This window comes from Coccinella septempunctata, chromosome 6, assembly GCF_907165205.1.
Source record: "Coccinella septempunctata chromosome 6, icCocSept1.1, whole genome shotgun sequence".
NCBI lineage: Eukaryota > Metazoa > Arthropoda > Insecta > Coleoptera > Coccinellidae > Coccinella > Coccinella septempunctata.
The window spans coordinates 1,750,448-1,774,819 of NC_058194.1; the positions used below are offsets into that span (position 1 = coordinate 1,750,448).

The following is a 24,372-nucleotide window of genomic DNA, read 5'->3' on the forward strand; positions in this document are numbered from 1 at the left end:
GCCGACTGCGTGAATAAGATTGATTTGTTCAAAGAAAATGCATCATTGATGGGACCAATGATTGTCCAACCAAAAAGGTATTAACGGCAACGGGAGATCCAGAGTAGCTTCTACGGCCTTCACGGTCGAAAACGACTGAATAAGTGTCTGCACCCAGCAGCACATCTATTGGTTGTGAAATATGAAAAGTTTCATCGGCTAAGTTTAACTCTTTATAGGATTTGAGAATTTCTTCAGATAAGGAAACAGAGGGTAAATTATTGGTGATATGATATTGAAAAGAATTTTGTCCTGATTTTGGGTATAACCTACAGGTGACTAGCCCTAATGGTTTAGCATTTGTTTGACCAATGCCAGAAATTGAGACATTAACTAGATCAATTTTCAATCCTAACCTTTTAACTAAGTGAAGACTGACTACTGAAATCTGTGACCCTGGGTCCAGCACAGCTCTGATGGAAATCATGGAACCATCAGCACCTTTTATTCTCGCTTGTACCGTACCCAATAGTACCTGACCAATGGATTCAAATTTCTTATTGACGTGATAGGAACTGAAAGTACCATTGTGAAGGGTTAATTGGGGATTGTTAACAGGATTGTTATTTTCCTGGGCTTCAGAACTATTCGACCCATTACCATTCTGAATGTTTTCAGAGCCGGAATTATTATTATGAGATTCGTTTTCTGGATGTAGACTGGTGTGATGTCGATTTGACTTGCACATTTTGCATAACTTTTTGGAAGCGCAATCTTTGAATTCATGAAGACCAAGGCAATTGAAGCACCGTTTGGAACTTCTCAAAAACTCAAATTTATCCTTTCTAGACAGTGCCGTATAGGAAGGACAAACGAACAAGGGGTGTGAATCATGGCACTTTGGACAGCGAAAATTCCTGAACTTTGCTTGAGCATTGAGATTTTGGATTTTTGAACTGAATGCATTATTGGCGATCAGTATATTTTGACTCTTATTTTTATTAGAACTTACTGGGCGATTTGAAACGGCCGCTTTTGACGAGTTCTGTTCACAATATTCTTGCGCTTTTAATTGTTGAGTTACAAAATCTATTAATGTTTTGTATTCTGGAATTTCCGATGATCCCAACTGGCTTTCGAAGGCCTTTCTTGTATAAGAATCAAGATTACGAAGTGCGAGTGAGAAAAATAAGAAATCTTCCAAATGATCTATTTTCAAAGCCTTTATTGCATTAATAGAGACTTGATGACAATTCAAAAATTCTTTGAGGTTGGAGGCTGAATTATTCGAGAGAGCTTTGTAATGGAAAATATTATTCAAGTACATAGTAGCTAAAAGTCGCGGATTTTGGAAACGAGATTTGAGAGCATCATATGCTAGAAAATAATTATCACTTGATAATTGAAAACCTGATATAACAGCAAGAGCATCATTTCGTAGGTATGATTTCAGTAATTGAAACTTTTGAACGGGAGCTAAATTATTGTTTTCATGAACCAATGAATTATATAATTGGAAAAACTCCGGCCATTCGGCACTATCACCAGAAAAGTTACGTATATTTATTTTAGGAAGCAGCATAGGTGAATCAAATTGTGAATTTGAGTTCTGTTGATTATTAGAATTTACTTCTTGTCTTTCCAAAAGTAAGAATAGGGCTCTTATATTTGTTACAACTTCCGTAAATGCTAACTCTGCTCGCGCCGTATCTAAGGGTTCTTCCTTTGGCAGTTCAGAGTTTAGATCCATTATTTGCTACTGTATAGCTTGAAATTTGGATTCATACTCAGGAATCTTTTCTTGATAAGCTTGTAATTCAAATAACTTGGAAACATCATAAGTCTTTACTCTATTCCAAATTCCAGTTACAATGGAGAAGACATTAGATCTTTTATCGATTAATTTATTCATTATATTACTGCCTGTATCGGTTTTGGGAGGCATTTATAAGATCGGATTGTACGAATTCAACACTAAATGAAGTAACGACAATAACCAATAAAAATGTGTTTGTTTTATGGAAACATATGACTTGATATCAGCTGTGATAAATATTACCGGCCTGCGCTGAAACTCTATGATTCGAATCAAAATGGTGGACACAAATATCCTGAAAAAAAAAACCGAAAATTTTTAATGAAATGCACAAAGGGCACTAAATATCCGGCCCGAAGGACCAAAAAATTCAGTTGGAAGAACTGAAGTGGTTCAACCTTATTGAAAAACTACTGTTACGATTTTCTTTCAAATTAGTGAAAATAATGGACTGTATTCTAAACTTAAAGGAAACAAAAGAATCCCAACATTTCACGAATAAAGGACAAATGAGATTATCATTAACTATAATGATTTTCTTACCTTTAGGTGGATGAACTTGAAGAAATGGACCTTTAACTGTACTCACGCTCCAGAAGCAGATTTATCGAGCTCAACAAACTGAACGGAGGTGCAAGATCCTTCGGTTGAAATGATGCTGCAACTAGTTAATGAAACTTCAATTGTCCTTGTGGTATTCACCCTTCACGTCACTGACGAAGGCGAAAAAAAAAAACTCCACAGAATGGTTGACTCAAGTTCAATGTTTAATAACAAATTAAACTAATGTTCTTTGACTAATTCAATTTCACTTTGAAATGGAATTACGAATGGAAGCAAAAAGCAAATTTTTCGAAGTCGAGGAATTGACGATTTCGTAAAAGTAATCGATAATGGAAACAGATATCTTTCGTTCTTTACGCAAAGATTGATACTGATTTATATCGAAATTAAAACATGCGTGCGGTTTTAATCTTCATTAGGAGAGGCAAGGGGGGTAACAAGTATCACAGCTGTTACCAATATTTATTCGATTGCTATTCAACTGAAATAAATTTGAGATTTTAAAATAATTGACTAAAAATTGTAGAAATTTAATTTAGATTTCTCTCGTGTTCACTTGGCGTGAACAATTTATAATTCTATACTTGTGGTAGCGCAAAGGGTGATTTTGAATGTTGTTGAATAATCGTTCGTACCATGGATCAATCTTTATGATTTCTGTGTTACCTAAATTGCTATCGGAAATTTGTACTTGATCGGGATTTACTGAGGATACTGATGGCTCCGGTGCTCTGGATAAACAATCGGCTACTACATTGAATTTTCCCTTTCTCTGAACCACATCAAAATCATAACTTTGCAGCCTTAAAATCGTTAATCCATTTGAGTGCGTAGTTATCTGTTATAACAGTAAATTTTTGTCCTTCTATATAACCTCGTGATCTTTCAATGGCCCAAATAACCGCTAGGATTTCCAATTCCGTTGAACCAAATTTCGATTCGTTTTTTGTTAAAGATCTTGACAGATAAGAAATAACGTGATCTCTATTTTATCATAGTGTTGATATTCATTCATTCATTCATTGCTGTATCCCGTTACCGGGAATAAATCTACAAAAAGAAGAAAAAATAAATAAAAATAAAAATTCGAACAGACTTGTAATTTCTCAGTGCTAGTTGCGACTGTGTGCCCTCCTGTGACTAAAGAGACCCAACAGTGACCTGCAGATCCTTCCACACTCAGGGCATGGATAGTCACCAACCAGATCTGGCCGCCGCTGTATCCTTCTCGATTTTCCATTATAACTGTGTACCAAAGACCTCCACTGTGACCTGTCTGACGCTAGTTGTTCCCAGTTATGATTGGCATTAACTGATTTTAGGGATTGATGTAGTGCATCCTTAAACCGCTTATACTGGCCTCCAGGTTTCCGGGCACCCTTAGTGAATTCGCCATATAGAGCCATTTTGGGGAGTCTTGTGTCTTGCATCCTCAGAATGTGGCCGCTCCATCTGAGTCGGGCCCTCGTTACTTGAGTCTCAATTGTTGTACAACTCGCGCGTTGCAAGACTTCTGCATTCGAAACTTTGTGGAACCATCTGATGTGCATTATCTGTCTCAGATGACGTTGTTGCGTTCGTTCAAGCTGTTTAATATGTCGCCTGTAGGGCGTCCAGCTTTCGCTTCCGTAAAGAAGCGTTGGGAGGACCACTGCTCTGTAAACAGCTGTCTTGGTCTTCAGATTGAGCTCGTGATTTTGAAACACCCTGTCCTTCAGCTTCCAGAATGCCCGTGATGCCGAATTGATACGGTTGTGTATTTCCGTGTCAAGGTTAGCCCTTGTATTTATGAAGCTTCCCAAGTACTTGAACTGCTCGACCTGTTCTAGAGTTTCATTGTCCAGGCTGATATCTGTTTGAAGGCTTTCTGGCGGACTTACCAGGATTTTGGTCTTGTCAATATTGAGTCTAAGGCCTAAAGCTTCGTATATATGTTTATAGGTGTCCATCATTATCTGTAGATCCTCTGAGCTGCTAGCGATGAGTGAACAGTCGTCTGCATATTGAAGTTCCGTGATAAACTTGGTACGGGTTTTTGCTCTGAGGCGCTTCAGGTTAAACAGGCCTCCGTCAAATCTGAATCTTATCCCAACACCTCGTACGGGCATGCTCATGTCAGCAATTATCGATACAGCTATGGCGAAAATATTGAACAGTAAAGGCGCCAATACGCAGCCTTGTTTTATTCCAGAGTTGGTTGAGAAATGGTCGGTTGTAGAGCCATTATGCTGTATTCTAGCGGTGTTGTTGGTATGAAGGATTTTACACACTGCTAGGAATTTTTCGGGTACTCCAAGACGTGCCATGATTTTCCATAGCGCTCTCCGATTCACCGAGTCGAATGCCTTACTTAAATCGATGAAGGCTGTATAAATCCTTGATTGTTGTTCACGGGCCTTTTCTTGTAGCTGTCGCAGTGTAAAAATTAGGTCCACCGTACCTCGATTTGGTCTAAAGCCGCACTGGGATTCAGGTAATAGTTTATCTAAGAGTGGAACCAGACGATTAGCCATGATCTTCGAGAGAATTTTACCGGCCACACTAAGCAACGATATGGCCCTGTAATTGTTGCAATTCGACGTATCGCCTTTGTTCTTATAGAGGTTGATAACTAAAGCGTCTCTGAAGTCTTGTGGCACATTTCCCTGTTCCCAGATCTTGCGGAATAGTGTTAGGAGACTATTGACAATGTCCTCATACAAGGCTTTGAATATCTCCGCTGGAATGCCGTCTAGACCAGGTGACTTATCATTTTTCATATTTTTAATTGCATTTATGATTTCCGACATTGAGATTTCGTCATCAAGCGATGTCATCGGACTATAAGCGGGGAGCAGGTCTAAAATGGATAAATCCGATTCGTTATTTTGATTCAAGACCTGTGAGTAATGCTCCTTCCATCTTTCGAGAATTTTTCTATCATCAGTTAGAATAGCTCCATGAGTATCTCTTATATCTCTTATAGGAAAGCTAGCTTTTCTGCTTGGACCGTAAACAGTTTTAATAGCTTCGAAAAAACGCCTGTAGTCATGGTTATCGGCGTAAGCTTGTATTTCCCTAGCTTTTTCTTTCCACCAGCTATCCTTGATTTTTCTTATTTCTTGACGGACCTCGCGTTTTATGCTTATGAAGCTTATTTGGGCTGCAACATCGCCAGGCTTGTTAATTGCGGTTTTCATTGCTTTGTGTTTTGCGTCCAAAAGGGGTGCGATATGAGTTTCGCTGTCGGCAAACCAGTCTGGGAATTTTCGGGAGCGTTCTGTGCCCAGTATTTCTTTCGCTGTATTTGTAAGGGATGACTTGAAACGGAGCCAATGAGTCTCAATGTCGTCGTTATAATCCGGTGGTGTTAGGCTATCCTTGACGGCAGCTGTGAATCTGTCCTTTGTAGAAGGGTTTTGTAGTTTTGATATTTGAATGCGCTCTCTTAGATACTTTGGCTTGCGTTGGTATTTTGGGCGCATTGAGATTTTCATTCTCGAGATGACCAGCCTATGATCAGTCCAGCACTCCAGATCTGCTCTGGGTTTAGTGACCAACACGTCTTTCAGATCTTTCCTTCTCACGATCACATAGTCGAGAGTATGCCAATGCCCCGAGCGCGGGTGGCGCCAGGTCCACCTTGAATTGGGTCTCGTAATAAAATAGGTGTTCGTTATACACAGCAGACGTTCTCCATTCGAATTGATGCTGTCTGTGCCGTGTTTCCCTATTATTCCCGGCCATAGTTCTGAGTCTTGACATCTGCCCACTCTGGCGTTGAAGTCTCCAAGGAGAATAATTCGTTCCCGTTTTGGGATTTTACTTAATGTAACAACGAGTGTTTCGTAAAAAGTGTCCTTTAAGTTGTCAGAGGAGTTCAAAGTGGGTGCGTATACTGCAATGATGTTCACAAACGTGTTATTCGCTGCAGGAAAGCGTAGGGTCATTAAACGTTCTGAGATACCAACTGGATTTTCGGTAAGTTTGTCGGCCAGGTCGTTTCTAATGGCAAAGCCTACGCCATGTTGTCTGATTTCGCCTTCCGGCAAGCCTTTCCAGAAAAAAGTATACGCTTGTTCTACCAAGCTACCTTTGTCCGAAAAGCGTGTTTCGCTTAAGGCAACTATTGCAATGGATGCTCGTTGCAGTTCCTTATCGATTAGGGCAGTACGCCTCTCTGGTCGGTCGGCCTTGGGGTTGTCTAGCAAGGTTCTGACGTTCCATGCTGCAAAAGCTATGTGCTTTTCATTGGTGTTTGTTCGATGATTCACTCGCTCAGGCACCCTCCCCCGGAGATCCGAATGGGAGGGTATTTTACCTCTGGATACGAATTTTGTCCTGTTCGACTGATCCATCTTTTTGTAGGAGCTGCGTTAGAAGGTGTTCAAAAGCTGCACTGGTAACGTTGTCAGTGCAACTTTGGTTGCGGTTGCGACTAGATTATCTTGTGGCACAGGTAACCTGAGACGACAAGGTCTGAGACGTAACTTAAGCAACGCAGAGAGCCATTTCCTGCTCAAGCCAATATTTAGGCTAGGTGATTGTGGGAAACAGAGTTATACCGCTCATGTTCGGTCGCCAGAGCCTCGTTCGTGAGAACGGGGTGCACCGCGAGTAGGTGAGGTTGGCATTTGAGAGGAGAGGCTATAAAACGCATCCTTCCTTCTTACACCCCAGTGTTGATATAAAACGCAACCGAGTCCCTTTGAAGAAGCGTCAGTTTGAACAATGAAGGGACAACTCCAATCGGGGCATGATAATATGGGGGGAGATATCAAGGTGTTTTTTATTTTATTAAGCGCTTCATCAATCATTCGTCCACTTCCAGGGTACACTTTTTTTGTATGAGAGGATGAACTATCTTCGAAAATCAGATACAAATCGTCTATAATACGATAACATGCCAATAATTATTTTGATTTCCCCGGCATTTTTAGGTTTTGGCATCTGCGAAATCGCACTTACCCTAGCTGGATTTACTGATAAACCCTTCCTATTCGCAGTGAAGATGGCTACGAGTAAAGATGTATGGCCAGGGTGGGTTTAAAGTGCAATTTATGCCCCAATGTCTTCCATAGTCGTTGTGGATCGCTAAATGTTGTGGTCGGGAACTACTCATTCCTTCTGCGGGTAACAAATCTGGGGATGAACAAGATCCACGATCGGTTTCAGTCATTGAAGCTGAACCCAAAGCTCCAGTTGTTGATGTGGAATTTTCATCTCACGAGTTCTTGAAAAGAATTGTGGCTGAACTAGAGGACAAAAATAGAATTCTTGTTGAGAATAATGCACTCCTGAGATTCAAGAAATCTGTCTTGGAAAGACAACTGAATGAAAAAACTGAAATTATTGCAGACCTGAATAAGAAGTTGGAAAACTCTACGAAAAAATTAAAATATCTGTACTGGAGTACAGATATCGCCGCTTCAGGTAAACAACAAGAATACATATCGTATGGTCTTCTCGGATGTTTAAAAAAATGCGGCACTTGAAAGGAACAAGCGTCTTCAATCTTCACATGTGAATCGATCAAGTCATTCACCTGATACTATAAACAATCAGAATTACCAATGTTTATGAAAACTTATCCTCATCGACGTTGTCTGGAGTTGATTCGAAAGGTTATTCCGATGTTACCAATAGGAATATAAATAATCCTGAGAGACATTCAGGATCGCTGAATTCAAGCTTTTCAGATGTCCACGTTGACTCGGAGGGTGATATGTTTAGGTTTCGGCTAATGCAGCTAAATGCGCGAGCACTTTCCAACAAAATTAACAATCTGAATGTTCTTGTGTCAGATAGCAATCCATCTATCATCAGTATTGCTGAACATTGGTGCGAAGACATCAATCTGAGCGTCATGTCGATACCTGGTTTCAAGTATCAAGTTTCTGCCGATCATCACGAGAGCATGGTGGTACTGCCATTTTTGCCATCAGATCTGGTCTTCAAGTGACAAACATGGACATTTCCAGGTTCTCCGTGGCAATGGAGTGCGAGTTCTGTGCGGTAAAGGTAGTTTTTGATAGTGTGAAAATATGTGTTTTGAGTGTCTATAGGCCTCCTTCAGGAAGTGTTAACATCTTTCTTGAAAGGCTCTTTCATGTTTTAGACTATTGTATTAACTCAGTTAATTTTTCATTTCTGTGCGGTGATCTCAATGTTGATTATTTGAGCGATTCTAGAGATAGAGATCTTATGGTTGATTTATTGCTTTCTTTCAATTTGAAGATATCTTCTTTACTGCCAACTCGTATTTTTACGAATGCGGCAGGTCATACTTCCAGTACAAAAGTTGACTATATAATTACTAACACTGATTTGAGTCAATGTGGGACGACGGTGTTTGAGGGTCATTTTAGCGATCACAAGATAGTATGCTTCGATTATAGTTTCTACGAGAGCACAAAGATATACCTTATCTAGAAACATAACATCTGTAACTTTACAAAATCTTGTAGTGGAGATTTCACATGCCAATATTGATAATATTTACACTGCGACTGGTACTGATGAGTCTTTTGGTTCTTTCGTTGACATTGTGCAGTCTTCAATAAATAATTGTTGTCCACTAAGACACCAAGATATTTCTGAAAGGTCTAATGTGAAATGGTTGACACCTGTAATTAAGCTGGGTAGTCAAGAACTCAAGAACCTCTATTGGCTGCTGAAAAATTGTATAGAACTCAACATGCTTTGGAGGTCTATAAAAAAGCTAAAACCGACTATAATCGTCTTCAAAATTAGAATACCACAGCCATCTCATCAACCTGTCAGATAATAAGAATAAAACAGTTTGGAAAATTGTGAATCAAGAAACAGGTAGACAAAAGCATGATGATGTTATTCGTTTGAACATGAACGGTTTATTATGTTCGGATTCAGATGTGGTGGCTGATACCGTCGCGAATTATTTTTCGTCGATTGCCGAAACTTGCATTTTCGAAAATTATGGAGATGATATATCTCAGTTCTGTACACTATGTTCAATTAAAACTGAAACTTTTTATTTTCTTCCAGTAGATAAATATGAAATTATCAATGTGATCAAATCGCTCGAGAACAAAAAGAGTTGTGGAGCTGACTTTGTATCAGCTAGGATATTGAAGGAAATAGTGGAATACGTAGCTGAGCATATTGCTTTCCTGATTAACTCTTCGGTTACAAGTGGTATGTTTTCTACTGCCTTGAAACATGCAACAGTACTACCGATCTATAAGAGAAATGATCCTAATAATATAGCCAACTATCGACCCATCTCTGTACTCAGTGTCTTTTCTAAGTTTGTTGAACGAGTAGTATTAAACAGCATGACAGTTTTCCTCACAAAATTCAATCTCCTTTCGAGTTGTCAACATGGGTTCACAGCTGGGAGATCAACGCAAACAGCCGCCTTACAGTTTTTCGATTTTGTTTACCGTTCTCTGGATGACGGTCTACTTGTTTCGGGTCTATTTTTTGATCTTACGAGAGCCTTCGACTGTAAAGCCCCTCAGTTCATTGTGAGCAAGTTGCATAATCTCGGTTTTCGGGGGATTTTTCTGAAATGGATTCAAGGTTTCATTTGAAACCGGACTATGTCTGTTAGGGTTCGAGTATTCTCGTGTTCTCGAGTATTCTTGAATGAATTGGGTGTTGCTCAAGGTTCTGTTCTGGGGCCTTTACTTTTTATCCTCTTCATTAATGATTTGCCTGAATACATTGTTGAATGGCTTGTCATTTTTGTGGACGATACGTCGGTGGCGGTCTCCGCTCGCAGCCTTGCTGAGCTTATAAGGCGTTGCGAACTCTTAGTCGATAGTTTTGTCAGATGGTGCAGGGCTAATACTCTCATTGTGAACATCCCTAAGACTGAACTAATGATCTTTGAAATTAAAAACTATTTAAAAGAGCCCATTCCATTCGTTGCTTGGGCAATGAATTGAAGTCCAAAAACTCAGTTTAATTCTTAGGTTTATTTGTTGATAGTAATTTGAAATGGAATGATCATATACACACTGAGAGAACGAAATAGTGAAATTACAGTGAAAATCTTGGGTTATTTTTGACCGACGATAATCACTGGAATTTCACAAGGAATATTCTGAAACGAAAACCTTGTAAAATCACAGAAAATATAAATCACAATTTGGTTGTGATTTCACATGAAATTTTTTCTAATGATTTTTCTAGAAACTAAACCTGTGAATACTCATTGTAAAATCACAATAGAATTTTATGGTATCAATTGTAAAATTACATTTATTCTGTGAATTCGCAAAGGATTATTACAGAAATAAATTGTAAAATCGAAAAATTTTGTAAAATTACACGATTCATTGTGGAATCACCTCTGGGTCTCGCGAAAATACGTCGTGAAATTTCGCATCAATTAGACCGTAAAATACTATAATGTTGTGAATAAACAGAGCAGATTCACAGAATTTAATTGTGAATTTCAAGTATTTGTTAAAATTCCAGAATTCATTGTAGAAATACCCCACACCCTTTTGAAATTGCTTCGTGAAATAACCATGAAAAGTACTGGATAATTGTCTTTATTTTGTTATTGATCAAAGTAGTTGTACAGAATTAAATTGTGAATTTCGAAAATTCAACTAAATTTGGCACAATCACTGCCTGAAATATACACTTCAATATGGAAAAAAAAAATTGAATTAATTAAAAATAAAAACTACAACATAAAATATAGTCATCAATATGGAAAATAAAAAATTTGAAACATTATATCAGTTAAAAAACAACCACAACATGAAATTAATATAATCTTCAATATAAAAAAACAATATGAAACATTACATCAAATAAAAACAACAACCACAAATATCATCTAAAATGATACACATTTTCTTCAAAATATAAAAAAAATCAACATAATTGTGAAGCATTCAACTATGAAAGCTTCACAAATATTGATATAAGTATGCGCTAATTTAGCGGTTCATATCATAAGAGTATAAAATTAAAATTCAAAAACAAAGTATACCTAGTCTTTTTCCAACAAAAAAGACACAATCTTCTGGAATAGATAAATTTATGAATTTGTTTTCTATAAAACTTGCTTTTGTCGAGCTTGACTTACTTCCAGAATCCGGATGAATGTTGAAATGCATCCTTCGGAACATCTCCATAGATTAAATTGAGGGCCTCCCTGAATACATAGGTTGTGAACACATATCGTTTTTCCATAAAGAATTCGTATCGGTGGTTTATTCCTGAAAAAAATGAAATAAGTAGAAATCCAATGAGCAATATTTCGATACAGAATAATTGAATAATAAGTTGTATGCATGCGGTGTTCTATTTCTTTCATTAGTATCTGCCAAAGGAAAACCACAAATCGAAAAAATAAACATCGCTTTCAAAAAATGTGAACTATCTACTTACCAGTACCTATATATTTCTTTTGTCACACTGTTATGTTTTGTTGAATTTATATATTTATTACACCCTCAGAAATTTGTTTGAAAAATAATAGTAGGTCCCTTGATGACAATAGTTGTAATTTAATGTCAATGTGAAGTGACTATAAAAAAAGACAAGTTTGAGATACATCGGAATTTTATTTACTGTGAGACGACTTAACATTGGTCCTTCGAGACGTTTGAATTAGTTCTTGGATAGATATAGACCCAAAGACAGTTATGGACAGAAATTCGGAAGAAAATAATACAACAAGACGTAATGCAGGTATCAACAGTAGACTTGCCGATTGTTACCTATGGCCACCAGAATTTGGTTCGTCAAAAAGGAAGTCCGTCAGTGGAATGTCAAAGATTTCAGAAGAAAGTCATTCAAAACTGAATCAAATGGAAGGAAAAGATGCAGTTCAAGAAGTACATGTAGATGAAGAGGACAAGACAACCAAAAATCACTCGATTCATCGAAAAGTTCTTCCATCTGCGGAGGACAAACAAGAGACTGCATCTGTTCGTTCAGTATGTTCTAGACAATCGAACTCAAGTAGTGTTGAATTACAAAGACGAAAGCATGCTGTTGAAGTTGCAAAAATCAAACAAGCCATAGAAATGAAGAAAGATAAATTACAATTGTTAGAGCTAGAGCAGAAAGTGTTTGAGACCCAGGTTTCAGATGACGTGGAAAGATCTTCGGTTAGATCATTGCATAGTTCCAGAAGTCAAAGACAAAATGTTCCAGACAATACTCCCAGACAGAAAATGGATGTAGTAGAGGAAGCTCCAAGACTGACAATACCAGATAAGAGACCCATGAGTTCTCCAGAACCATCCGACATCGAACGATTATGCCATACCATAAGTGAAGCTGTGAAATCAGTAGGTAGTGCTCCAAGACGAGATCGATTTATTGCACGCCAAGTTGTAGAGAAAGACATTCTTCACTTTGACGGTAACCCTGAAGAGTGGCCAGTATTCATCACACAATTCAGAAAAATTGCCTCATTGTGTGAATATTCTTCTGAGGAAATGATGATAAAATTGCAAAAATGTTTAAAAGGTGAGGCCAAACTAGGTGTATCGGGCATGATGATTTCACCTGATAACGTTGATTCAGTGCTGAAGATATTAGAAATGAGGTTCGGACGTCCTGATCTGATAATCGATGGACTTATATCAAAGGTTAAAGCTGTGACACCCATCAGAGAACATAATATAGAGAGTTTGATCAAATTTTCAAATCATATATCTTGTTTAGTCGCAACAATCAAATCCTTGGGTTATAACGAACATCTTCAGAATCCTACATTGGTTCGAGACATCGTACAAAAGCTTCCAGATATGATTAAACTTCGCTGGGGGGAGGAAGTTATGAAAAAACATGGTACTGTTGACCTCAGTGATCTCTCAGATTGGATTTCAGACATAGCAGCAGCAGCATGTTACGTGAGTAGACCGAGTTCTTCAACAATGAATAAAACGGAGCCCAGATCGAAGCCATTCGTATATTCTTCGATAAAACGATATGAGACTACTCTGACGACAGCTGATAGCAAAAAAACTGACAAATTGTGTACGTATTGTCGAGAAAAAGAACATTATATCCAGAATTGTTCAAAAATAAATCAAGACGATGTTGAGACCAGATGGGAGACTGTGACCAGAAGAAAATTATGTTTCTCATGCCTGAAAAACAATCACCAGACAATGAAATGCAGATCCAAACGTCAATGCGGTATCAATAACTGCAAACGATCTCATCATAAGCTCCTTCATAAAGATCAATCACAACAAAATTTCGAGTACACACAGCCTACCCAGACGGAAGATCTTAGAAAGGAAAACGTTCTTGCTGTGGGACAAGGTGCGGCAAATATTCTTTTGCGGATGATCAAGGTGAGATTGTATGGAAAAAATGATTTTCTGGAAACCATTGCACTCTGTGATGAAGCTTCAACTGTGACTCTCATAGACAAATCCATTGTTGACCACCTGGAAATAGAAGGGAATGTGGAATCTCTTTGTATACAATGGACGAATAATATGACATCGTGCTACGAAGATTCTCATCGCCTAGACCTTGATATATCCGGAATCCATGAAAATGCCAAGAGATTCACTATGAAAAATGTGAGATCGGTGGAAAAACTATCTTTACCTGTTCAAGTCATTAAGGAAACAGACTGGAAGAAATATCCTCACTTACAAGGCATTTCTTTCAATGAAATTCAAGGACGTTCGATGATTCTTTTAGGCCAAGATAACATCCGACTCACAGTGGCCAGAAGAGTTATTCAGGGTCCAGAAAATTCTCCACTTGCAACAAAAACCAATCTCGGTTGGATTTTACACGGTGATGTGGACAATCATCATGGCAATAAGGGAATTTTTCATTCCTTTCATATTTGTCATTGTGAAACTGTTGCTGACGACGAGCTCCACAAGATGGTGAAACACTCTTTTAGTACTGAAGCCTTTGGAGTTCAAGAAGCTATAAAATCCAACAAAAAAGACAGCAGGGCGCTTGATATAATGCAAAAAACTGCAAAACGAATCGGTGACCGATTTGAAATAGGACTGCTCTGGAGGGAGAACGATATTCACTTGCCTGAAAGTAAAAATGTAGCCGTTCGAAGACTTATGTGTGTGGAAAAACAAATGCACAAAGATGAAAATTTCAAGAGAAGATACTGTGAGAAAATTGAAAGTTACTTAAGGAAAGGATATGCCAGGAAGCTGTCAGCTGAAGAAGCATCTGAAGAAGGTCCTCGTTGCTGGTACTTACCTCATTTTGGAGTAATAAATCCGAATAAACCAGCCAAGCTACGACTTGTTTTCGATGCTGCTTCAAAGTCGTGTGGAACTTCCCTAAATGAAAATTTACTTGCTGGACCAGACCTCTTACAACCATTGGTGGAAGTATTGATAAAGTTTAGACAACGAAAGATCGCCTTCTGCAGTGATGTTCGTGAGATGTTCCATCAAGTCAAGATCATTTCTTCGGATCAATGCTCCCAAAGATTTCTCTGGAGAGAAGGAAATACCCAAAAACCACACGATGTTTACGAAATGCAAGTCATGACATTTGGTGCTACCTGTTCTCCAACTTGCGCACAATTCGTTAAGAATTTGAATGCCCGACAACTAACCCAAAGACAAGATATTTTGGACGCTATTGAGATGAAACACTATGTCGATGATTATTTAGACTGCACCGATACTGTAGACGAAGCCTTAGAAAAGATTTTCGAAGTGAAACGTATTCAAAATTTGGGTGGATTTGAATTACTTGACTGGACATCAAACTCTAAAGATGTTATGGATGCTCTTTCTACACAAGAAGATTTTATATGCAAAGATCTTGATTTGGACTCTGATAGGTCGATACAACGAATTTTAGGACTTTCCCGGGATTCAAAATTAGATAGCTTCTGTTTTAAACTGAAATCCAACATTTTTGAGGTCGAAACCAGAAAAGGCACAACGAAAAGACAAATTCTGAAAATAGTGATGTCCATTTTCGACCCATTAGGACTTATTGCTAATTTGACAGTACGAGGAAGAATCCTCATTCAAGATATATGGAAATCCGGAATTGGTTGGGATGATTCAGTCGAACATGAACAATATAAGACATGGAAATTATGGCTTTTGGATCTTCAAAAAATTACAAGTATTTCTATACCTAGGTGCTATTCAACGAGTATTTCTGAGGCTGAAAGAGTAGAGTTACATATATTCTGTGATGCGAGCAAAAGGGCGTACGCTTCTGTAGCTTACCTACGAATGATCGCCCAGACATCAATCGATGTATCTTTAATTTTTGCTAGAGCTAGGGTGGCACCGAACAAACCGATTTCAATTCCGAGACTCGAACTTCAAGCCGCTCTAATGGGAGCAAGACTCAAAAAAATGCTGATCAAAACGTTAGAAATCAAAATTGACAAAACGTACCTATGGACTGATTCAACAACCGTACTTCACTGGATCAAAAACGATGGGAGTAAACTGGGACAATTTGAATCTCATCGCGTAGGTGAAATTCAAGAGTCAACAGACAGTTTTGATTGGCATTGGGTTCCATCCAAGTCAAATGCTGCCGACAATGCCACAAGAACCTATTTTGATGATGGAAATAATTTGGATTTCAATCGTTGGCATAATGGACCAGAATTTCTACAACTCCACGATGAAATGACATGGCCGATAAAGAAATCTGACTGTGGGGGAATTTTGAAAAATTCTGAAGATGAAGAAGATATTCAACCGATAGAATTTTTGGCCACTATTCTAGGAAATGATTCCTGTTTACCGGATATAAACCGTTTTTCCAAATGGATGAGGTTGATTAGAGCCACGGCCTGGGTGCTGGTAGTCGCTAAATTGTTGATTTCAAAACTTCGTTCCAAAAATAGTCAAATTATAGCAGAAATTACCACTTCAGACCTTGAAGAAGCTGAAATCAGATTAATCAAGCAATGTCAACTGGAAAGTTTTCCAGAAGAAATCTCTTTCTTAAAGAAAAGCATGTGCTTGAAGAATCAGAGTAGACTAAAAAAACTTTCACCGGTCATGGATAAAAATGGAGTCTTGGTAGTGAGTGGACGGACTGACTTGGCCACACAAATGGAAATGACAACCAGGAGACCCATAATATTGCCATCTAAACATAGGTTGACTAAATTACTACTGCATCATTACCATGAACAATGTGCTCATCAAGGTATCGAAACTGTATTGAATACTGCTAGACAAAAATTTTGGATTATTGATGGTAGATCAGCCGTGAAGACCACATTTGCAGAATGTAAAAAATGCCGAATTTTAAAAGCTAAACCTGCAATTCCACAAATGGGCCAACTTCCGACATTCAGATTGACTCCACCAGCTCATGCATTCACATACACAGGAATTGATTATTTCGGACCCCTGTATGTAACAGTTGGACGTCGACGCGAGAAAAAATGGGGAGTTATTTTCACCTGTTTATCGATAAGAGCTGTACATCTTGAAGTAGCACACTCGTTATCAACGGAGTCAACGCTAATGGCAGTGAGACGAATGATAGCAAGAAGAGGACAACCTCTGCAAATTTATTCCGATAATGGAACTAATTTTAGAGGATCCTCTGAGGAACTGAAGAAAGCTGTAAAAGAAATGGATAAGGAGAATTTGAAACGAGAAATGTTAGTGAGAAATATTGAATGGAAATTCATTCCACCTGCTTCTCCCCATATGGGCGGTGCATGGGAGAGACTAGTGCGTTCAGTGAAAACTACATTTCATGTTATTCTAAATAATCAGATATTGAAGGACGAGCTTCTCCTTACCTTATTTGCAGAATGCGAAAAAATTGTGAACTCTAGACCAATCACAAAAGTATCTGTTGATCCTGATGACTTGGAGGCCTTAACACCAAACCATTTTCTTTTGGATGCTACAAATTATTCGACAGCTTTCGAATCTGAAAATGGAAATTTAAGGGGACAATGGAGACGAGCTCAAGAGTTAAGAAACTCGTTCTGGAAAAGATGGACGAGGGAATATCTACCGACTTTGACCAAAAGAACGAAGTGGAGGAACGATGGCAGACCTATGAAGCTACATGATGTAGTTATAGTTATAGATGATACCGCTCCTAGAAAATCCTGGAAACTCGGATTAATTGAAAAAATTTTTCCGGGCCCCGATGGAAAAATTAGAGTCGTTCAAGTGAAAACAGCGAATGGTTCTTATAAACGACCTGTTGCCAAGTTATGTAGATTAGATATCGAAAATAGTGGACAAAGATGATACTTCTGCCACGGCGGGGAGAAATGTTATGTTTTGTTGAATTTATATATTTATCACACCCTCAGAAATTTGTTTGAAAAATAATAGTAGGTCCCTTGATGACAATAGTTGTAATTTAATGTCAATGTGAAGTGACTATAAAAAAAGACAAGTTTGAGATACATCGGAATTTTATTTACTGTGAGACGACTTAACACACACACTTGAAACCTTCAAGGAACTTGGAAGGCAGAAATACTTGGAACTTGAAAGAACTAAATCATATTAAACAAAAAACTCAACCATAACTCTTCGCACTTCAGAGTTCTTGAAGACACAGTGGATCATTTCAGAATGAATTGGGTTATGGATGGGGTAAGTTAGTGAGTATCTACGATAGGATATGGGATTGGGCAACGAGCAGGTGCCAGTTGCAGGAAAGGTTTTGATTGGCCACGGAATGAATCTAGAAGCAGATAAAAGTTGTGATTTTACAATTGCATTATGAAATTCCATTGAAGCTTTGAATTCGGATCCAGCCGAGCAACGTCACGTACCGCATAGGTGGAAAATGACTTGATATTTGCAATCATATTGTAATATTACGTTCAAGGTATGAATGTGTGTAACACATTTTTAAAATAGATATTTTACAGAAATACCCAGACTTACGAGTTTTTTCAGCAGTAGGACCAACTCAAAATATTTTCTGACCAAGAGACAGAATTTGTTTTTCGATTATGGTTGAGGAGGAATGCAGGAACCTATAATCTCCTCTATGAATTATACAAAGAATAGAATAAAATATGTTTTATTTATATCTTCAGAAATGTATTCATATAAAGAACAAGTCGAGAAAAAAATTTCTACAAAAAACGTCATTGTGGACTGTCTCAATGCGATGAATAAATTGGACAAAAAGTCATCTGTATGGACTCTATGTTGTACTGATGGATCAAAATTAGAAAGATGTACAGGCATTGGGGTGTGTGGACACAGATCAATATAAGGCAGCAGTCCAAAATGAGGAGGGAAGGAAGCAATAAAAAAATCCTGTACACACACTCCTAGACATGCACAGAATAGTTAGAACAACAAAAAAATTCGTCTTTCCTTCACCGATCTACACCCGAAAGCTCCTGGAACTGCCACTAGATGAGCTTCTGAAAAGTCAGCTTCAGATGAGACTCTGCGTGGATCGGAAAAAGAACAGCACAATTTTGGCCTTCGTAGTAGTAGTAACAGTCGTTTATTGCAAATATAATCATATAAGCAATTGGCCATCGACAGCCTTCGTAAGATCATCAGTTGTTTATTAAATTTCAAGCGGCATCTTTGGAACGCTTTAATGGAAACCGAATGATCTATTTTTTTTTATTCTGTTTTCATATTCGAGAGAAATATTTTGACCATAATAAATTTCAACAATTTCGCGTAAGATTTTTCTCTTGCTGTGGAAATGTAATTAAAAAGTGTTCGATCCTTGAAGGAAATTGTGCCGCGATATAATGTACAGTTATATTTTTTCGTGGTAATTTCACAACCACCAATAACACATTGCATAACCACATTTGTGAGGGAATTTTAAACTTAATAGAGTTCTGCATTGTAATTCTACAATAAAACATTTTCTTCTTCGCAAATTCACCAGAAAAATTCTCAAATCACAATAACGTTGTGAAATCACATTTTCATGTGATAATTCACGAAATTATTGTGATTTAAAAAAAATATTTCATAACAATAATGTTGTGAAATTACCTTTTTATGTTGAAATTCACAAATTTATTGTAATATTGCATAGCAGTTGTGATTTTTCTGGTGAATATTACAACCCTTGTGATATCACAGTATATTTACACATATTTTCTGGAAATTTCATGTTCACTGGAAATATACATGATAGTTTCACATTTTCCATAAAATTTCGCAACACCCTTGTAGAAACATCCAGATATTAGTTGTGAAAAAAATAATCCAACTGGGTAACTGTAACCTGTCCAGCTAATATATGGGTAATTTCACATTGTAACCTCAAGATTTTTCTCAGTGCATCATGTATGTAGGAAATTAAGCTCATCTTTCTATGCTATCCGGTAAAGAAGAGATACTCTCCCCCTTGAATCAATTATAAACACGTATTACAGCTTGTGGTATACCCATATTGCCTATAATATCATCGTCTGGGGAAATTCCATAGAGTTTTCATATCCCAGAAACGTCTCATGAGAATGATTTTTCGGGTTGGTCCTCGTCAACACTGCAAACCATTATTAGTTGCTAACAATATTATGCCTTCTACATATATATATATATATATATATATATATATATATATATATATATATATATATATATATATATATATATATATATATATATATATATATATATATATATATATATATATATATATATATATATATATATATATATGTATAAATGTTTATTATATGTGAGAGACAACAAATCGATCTTTGTTAAGCTGTGTAATTTTCATTGTTATTCTACTAGAAATACCGAAACTCTATTTTTACCTCTGCGTAGAACCACCAAGTTTGAAAAATCTTCTATCAGTGTATAAAGCTTTACAACCATTTGCCTGATTCTGTTAAAGTAATGAGTAGATTAAATTTTGAGAAAATTTTTAATGTTTGTGGATAGTTCTCCACACAGTTAAGAAAATTGTTAAATCGCTAATGATTCGTAAGGCATATTATAGTGTTAGGGAGTATTTGGATGATAGAATTATGTTGTTCTAATAAATGTGTAACAATGGGACTTGTCCTATACCCAACATTGGGTCCAACAGGATCAATAAATATTATTATTATTATATTATTATTATTAATAATGAATCCTAGAATCCTAAGTATTCCAATTCATTCCTACAAAATTTACATTTCTCCCTTTTTAAAGTTAAATTATTTTCCCTCAGCCGTTTTAATATCTCTCATAATTCTGTTATGGGTCTCGAAATCGGGCGCAACTACGATGAGATCGTCCAAATAAACGAAAACGTAAGGCTTCAAATCTCCGAAAAGTTTATCAACCAAACTTTGGAACGTTTGAGCTTAGCCATGTAGTCCCATCGCTAGTCTTTTATAATGAAAATGGCCTCGGCCTGGCACGGTAAACGCTGTGTATTTTCTTGATTTTTTTGGACGGAGGAACCTGCCAAAAAGCGTGTAAAATATCTAATGAGCTCATATGTTCGGCGTTGCCTAGAGAATCTAAGATTTCATATAGGTACGATAGGTAGGGGATAACTAGGTTTGTTTGGAATTTTATTTAACTCCCGAAAATCCGTCACGAAACGAAAGGTGCCATCTTTTTTTGTTCGGACTGACTTGGTTCGATAACTCCGAGTTCCAACATGCGATCTATTTCTGCATTTATTTTACTTTGCATTGCAGCATGGGCGCCCGCAGAAATTTTTCTCAAGGGGGGCAAAATATCATCTACGGTTAGTTTTACTGAAAAAAAAATTTCTTTAACGGTGACTATCGAAAAATTTCCAAAAAGATGGAATCAATTAAATGATCGTCAAGACCGAACGTCTGCATCGAGCTCCATGAAATCTTCAGATTTTTAACTAGAGGAGTTGCTCTTTCAGAATATGTATCACAAATCCATTTACGGTTAGTTTTTTTGAAAGAAAAATTACTCTAACGGTGGTGACTATCAAAAAATTTCCAAGAAGATGGAATAAATTAAATGATCGTCAAGACCGAACGGATGCATCAAGCTCCATAAAATCTTCAGATTTTTAACTAGAGGAGTTGCTTTTTCAGAATATGTATCTCGTTTCCATTTAGGGTTAGTTTTATTTAAAGAAAAATTACTTTAACGGTGACTATCGAAAAATTTCAAAAAAGATGGAATCAAGTAAATGATCGTCAAGACCGAACGGATGCATCGAGCTCCATAAAATATTCAGATTTTTAACTAGAAGAGTTGCTCTTTCAGAATATGTATCACATATCCATCTACGGTTAGTTTTATCGCAAGAAGAATTACTTTAACGGGGACTTCCGAAAAATTTCCAAGAAGATGGAATAAATTAAATAATCGTCAAGACCGGACGGATGCATCCAGCTCCATAAAATCTTCAGATTTTTAACTAGAGGAGTTGCTCTATCAGAGTATGTATCTCATTTTCATTTAAGGTTAGTTTTATTGAAAGAAAAATTACTCTAACGGTGACTATCGAAAAATTTCAAAAAAGATGGAATCAAGTAATGATCGTCAAGACCGAACGGCTGCAACGAGCTCCAAAAAATCTTCAGATTTTCAACTAGAGGAGTTGCTCTTTCAGAATATGTATCACATTCCCATCTACGGTTAGATTTATTGAGAGAAAAATTTTTCTAATATATCTATCAATTAAATTATCGTCAAGACCGAACGGCTGCATCGAGCTCCATAAAATGTTCAATGTTATAAATGTTTGAATTCGATAGTCTTGGTGGTTTTGATGGAATGGACTGTATATAATTTGGCGACCGTTCTAGTTCAAAAAGCACTAAATCACCGGAAAAGAAAAAGTAGAAAGGTCTTACAGAGGAATCCTGACCGCACTCTTCTTCTGCTGGGGAAGTTCTGAAGTTGTCTTGAGGTTGTTCCGTTTCTTGCGAAAAGGGCCCTTTCAACGGATTCTCGTGGTCGATCCTCGATGATGATCTTCCTTCCTGATCCTTGTTACACGCACTAGGCGATCGAATATTCACAAACGATTCGTGGCTGTTTATAATTGTTTTATGGTTTCAAAGTAACCGATGCCGACGTGGGCAGAAAACTGTTAAAAGCAAAATTGGCGACTAATGGCACAAAATAGCGTAAGAGTCAATTTATTTCACTGATATATGTAGCCTGAAGCGGATAAAATCATACTGTTCTTTTTGATGTTCGAAGAAGTTGACATATGGCGAATTAAGTTTATTCACGCAGAATTGTCCGCACTTGTGTTTATGAGAACCACAATTCGAATTTCAAACAATAAATATGGCCGACTTTAGATGCGAAAGATTCAATATTTAGTAATTTTGAATTCTTGGGCAAAATATTGAACAAAGAAAAAAGCATTTCATGTTCTTTTGAGAATCTCGTTTCAAGGGCTGAAATCAGATGTTCTAAATATTGGATGAATGTAGATTTTTTGAAGTAATCTTCAGCTGAAGATGCTTCATAATGGCTTAAAAAATGGCTTATTATTAGATGATGCTTTGAAAAATTTCTGTGAAGCATGCATCATCGGAACTATGTTTTCCACATATATCTATAATAAAATTTATGTGACGTTTGAACAAAATTGATAAAAACATCTTGTAGTGTATTTGCTATTGGTTCCAATATATTCGAATATTTGCTTGCTAACGTTAAACAAACCACAAAAGTGAAAGAGCTTATTGCAGTTCATAACTGAGCAGCTCTTTTCATTGTTGAAGAATTCATTGAAATTTATTTTTGAATATAGTTTCAAAGTTTTCAGCGAAAACTCGCAAAGATTTATATCTAGCTGACCAATGAGTTTCACAAAACAAAGGATAATATGGAAAGTGTTGTGCTGGAAAAAAATAAGGCGATCAGAATCCCTGCCCCCCCCCCCCCCCTGCGGGCGCCCATGCATTGCAGGGCTCACTCGGTAATACTTTCGCATAACTGGAATAGCATCGGGATTTATTTCTATATGGTGTTCGATAGCAGGAGTGCATCCTAATTTTATATCTTTGATGCTGCCGAAATGATTTTCTATTATGTTGTTCAGTTCAGTTTTTTGGTCTTCCGTCAAATCATGAGTACTTTCTGAAGAAACATTCGAAGTAGCAATTATTTGTTTTTCTAAGGGTTCACTTGAAAAGAACCACCTACTATTTCGCAAATCCGGTATAATGTATAATACCCATTTGTGTCCAAAAATTTGTTCCGAGGATTAAGGTATGTCTTAGATCTGGTACTATAAACATATCGAACAAAGAGGTTTTGTCCTCGAGTGAAATTGGAACACTGACTTTACCCACGCATTCAGATTTTTCATTATTGGCCAAAGTGCATTTATCGTTAGGAGTGTTCTGCATTCTCAACCCCAGAAATTCTAGAATATCCCAACCTTCTCCGTTTAGAAAGATACCATTTGCACTGCTGTCATTGTGATTTTATGACCGTAAATACTAACAGTGACATATGGGCATTGAATACCATCGAAATGTGATAAAATATGAGACAATCAGGTCGATTCTGTTCGCATCTTGTTATAACATTGCTAAATCTACAACATTGTTATAATTATAACATATAGCAATATGACTGAGCGAACGAATATTCTGTTTCACCGTTTTGCGCAAGATTGGTTATGAGTTTTGGCCATAGCAATATTATTGAAAAATAATCGAATGTTTGAGCTGACAACACTGTTTTGAAGGGTTAGATTCTCATTTCATAGAAAAGAACATCTAATTCTATAATTGTTCTATAGAAAAGAAGAATAAGTCAAAGAGTATCATCGATTGATACTCTTTGGTTTAATGTTTTATTCGGTATTTGGATTGTGGGTTTTTGGTTGAACTGTGCATCATGTTTGGAAATAAGAAAACAACAAACAATCAGATGGAATTGATTTGATAATCAATCTCCTAGAAATTCTCAATGGATTCTCACCCACTTGTAGGTAAAAAGGGAATGTATATTTACTCGTCGGTTCCTCAACCAATCCATTCAACTCTTCTTTCCTTGTTCAAGCGAAACAGTTCCAGAAACTTTCCATCAGGCAATTCAAATGAATTACTGGTGTCCCTAATATATCGGAATTGTAGTCTCATATTTTCGCTATTAATGAAAAGT

At 37.1% G+C, this 24,372-nt stretch overlaps 1 protein-coding gene across 1 annotated transcript; it reads left to right on the forward strand.

Annotated features, from left to right (window-relative positions):
- The first annotated feature begins 11,988 nt into the window (after nucleotides 1–11,988).
- Nucleotides 11,989–17,553, forward strand: LOC123315371. The gene has a single exon (XM_044901038.1). It carries the CDS (start codon nucleotides 11,989–11,991, stop codon nucleotides 17,551–17,553), a length of 5,565 nt encoding a protein of 1,854 aa, XP_044756973.1.
- Nucleotides 17,554–24,372: the final 6,819 nt, after the last annotated feature.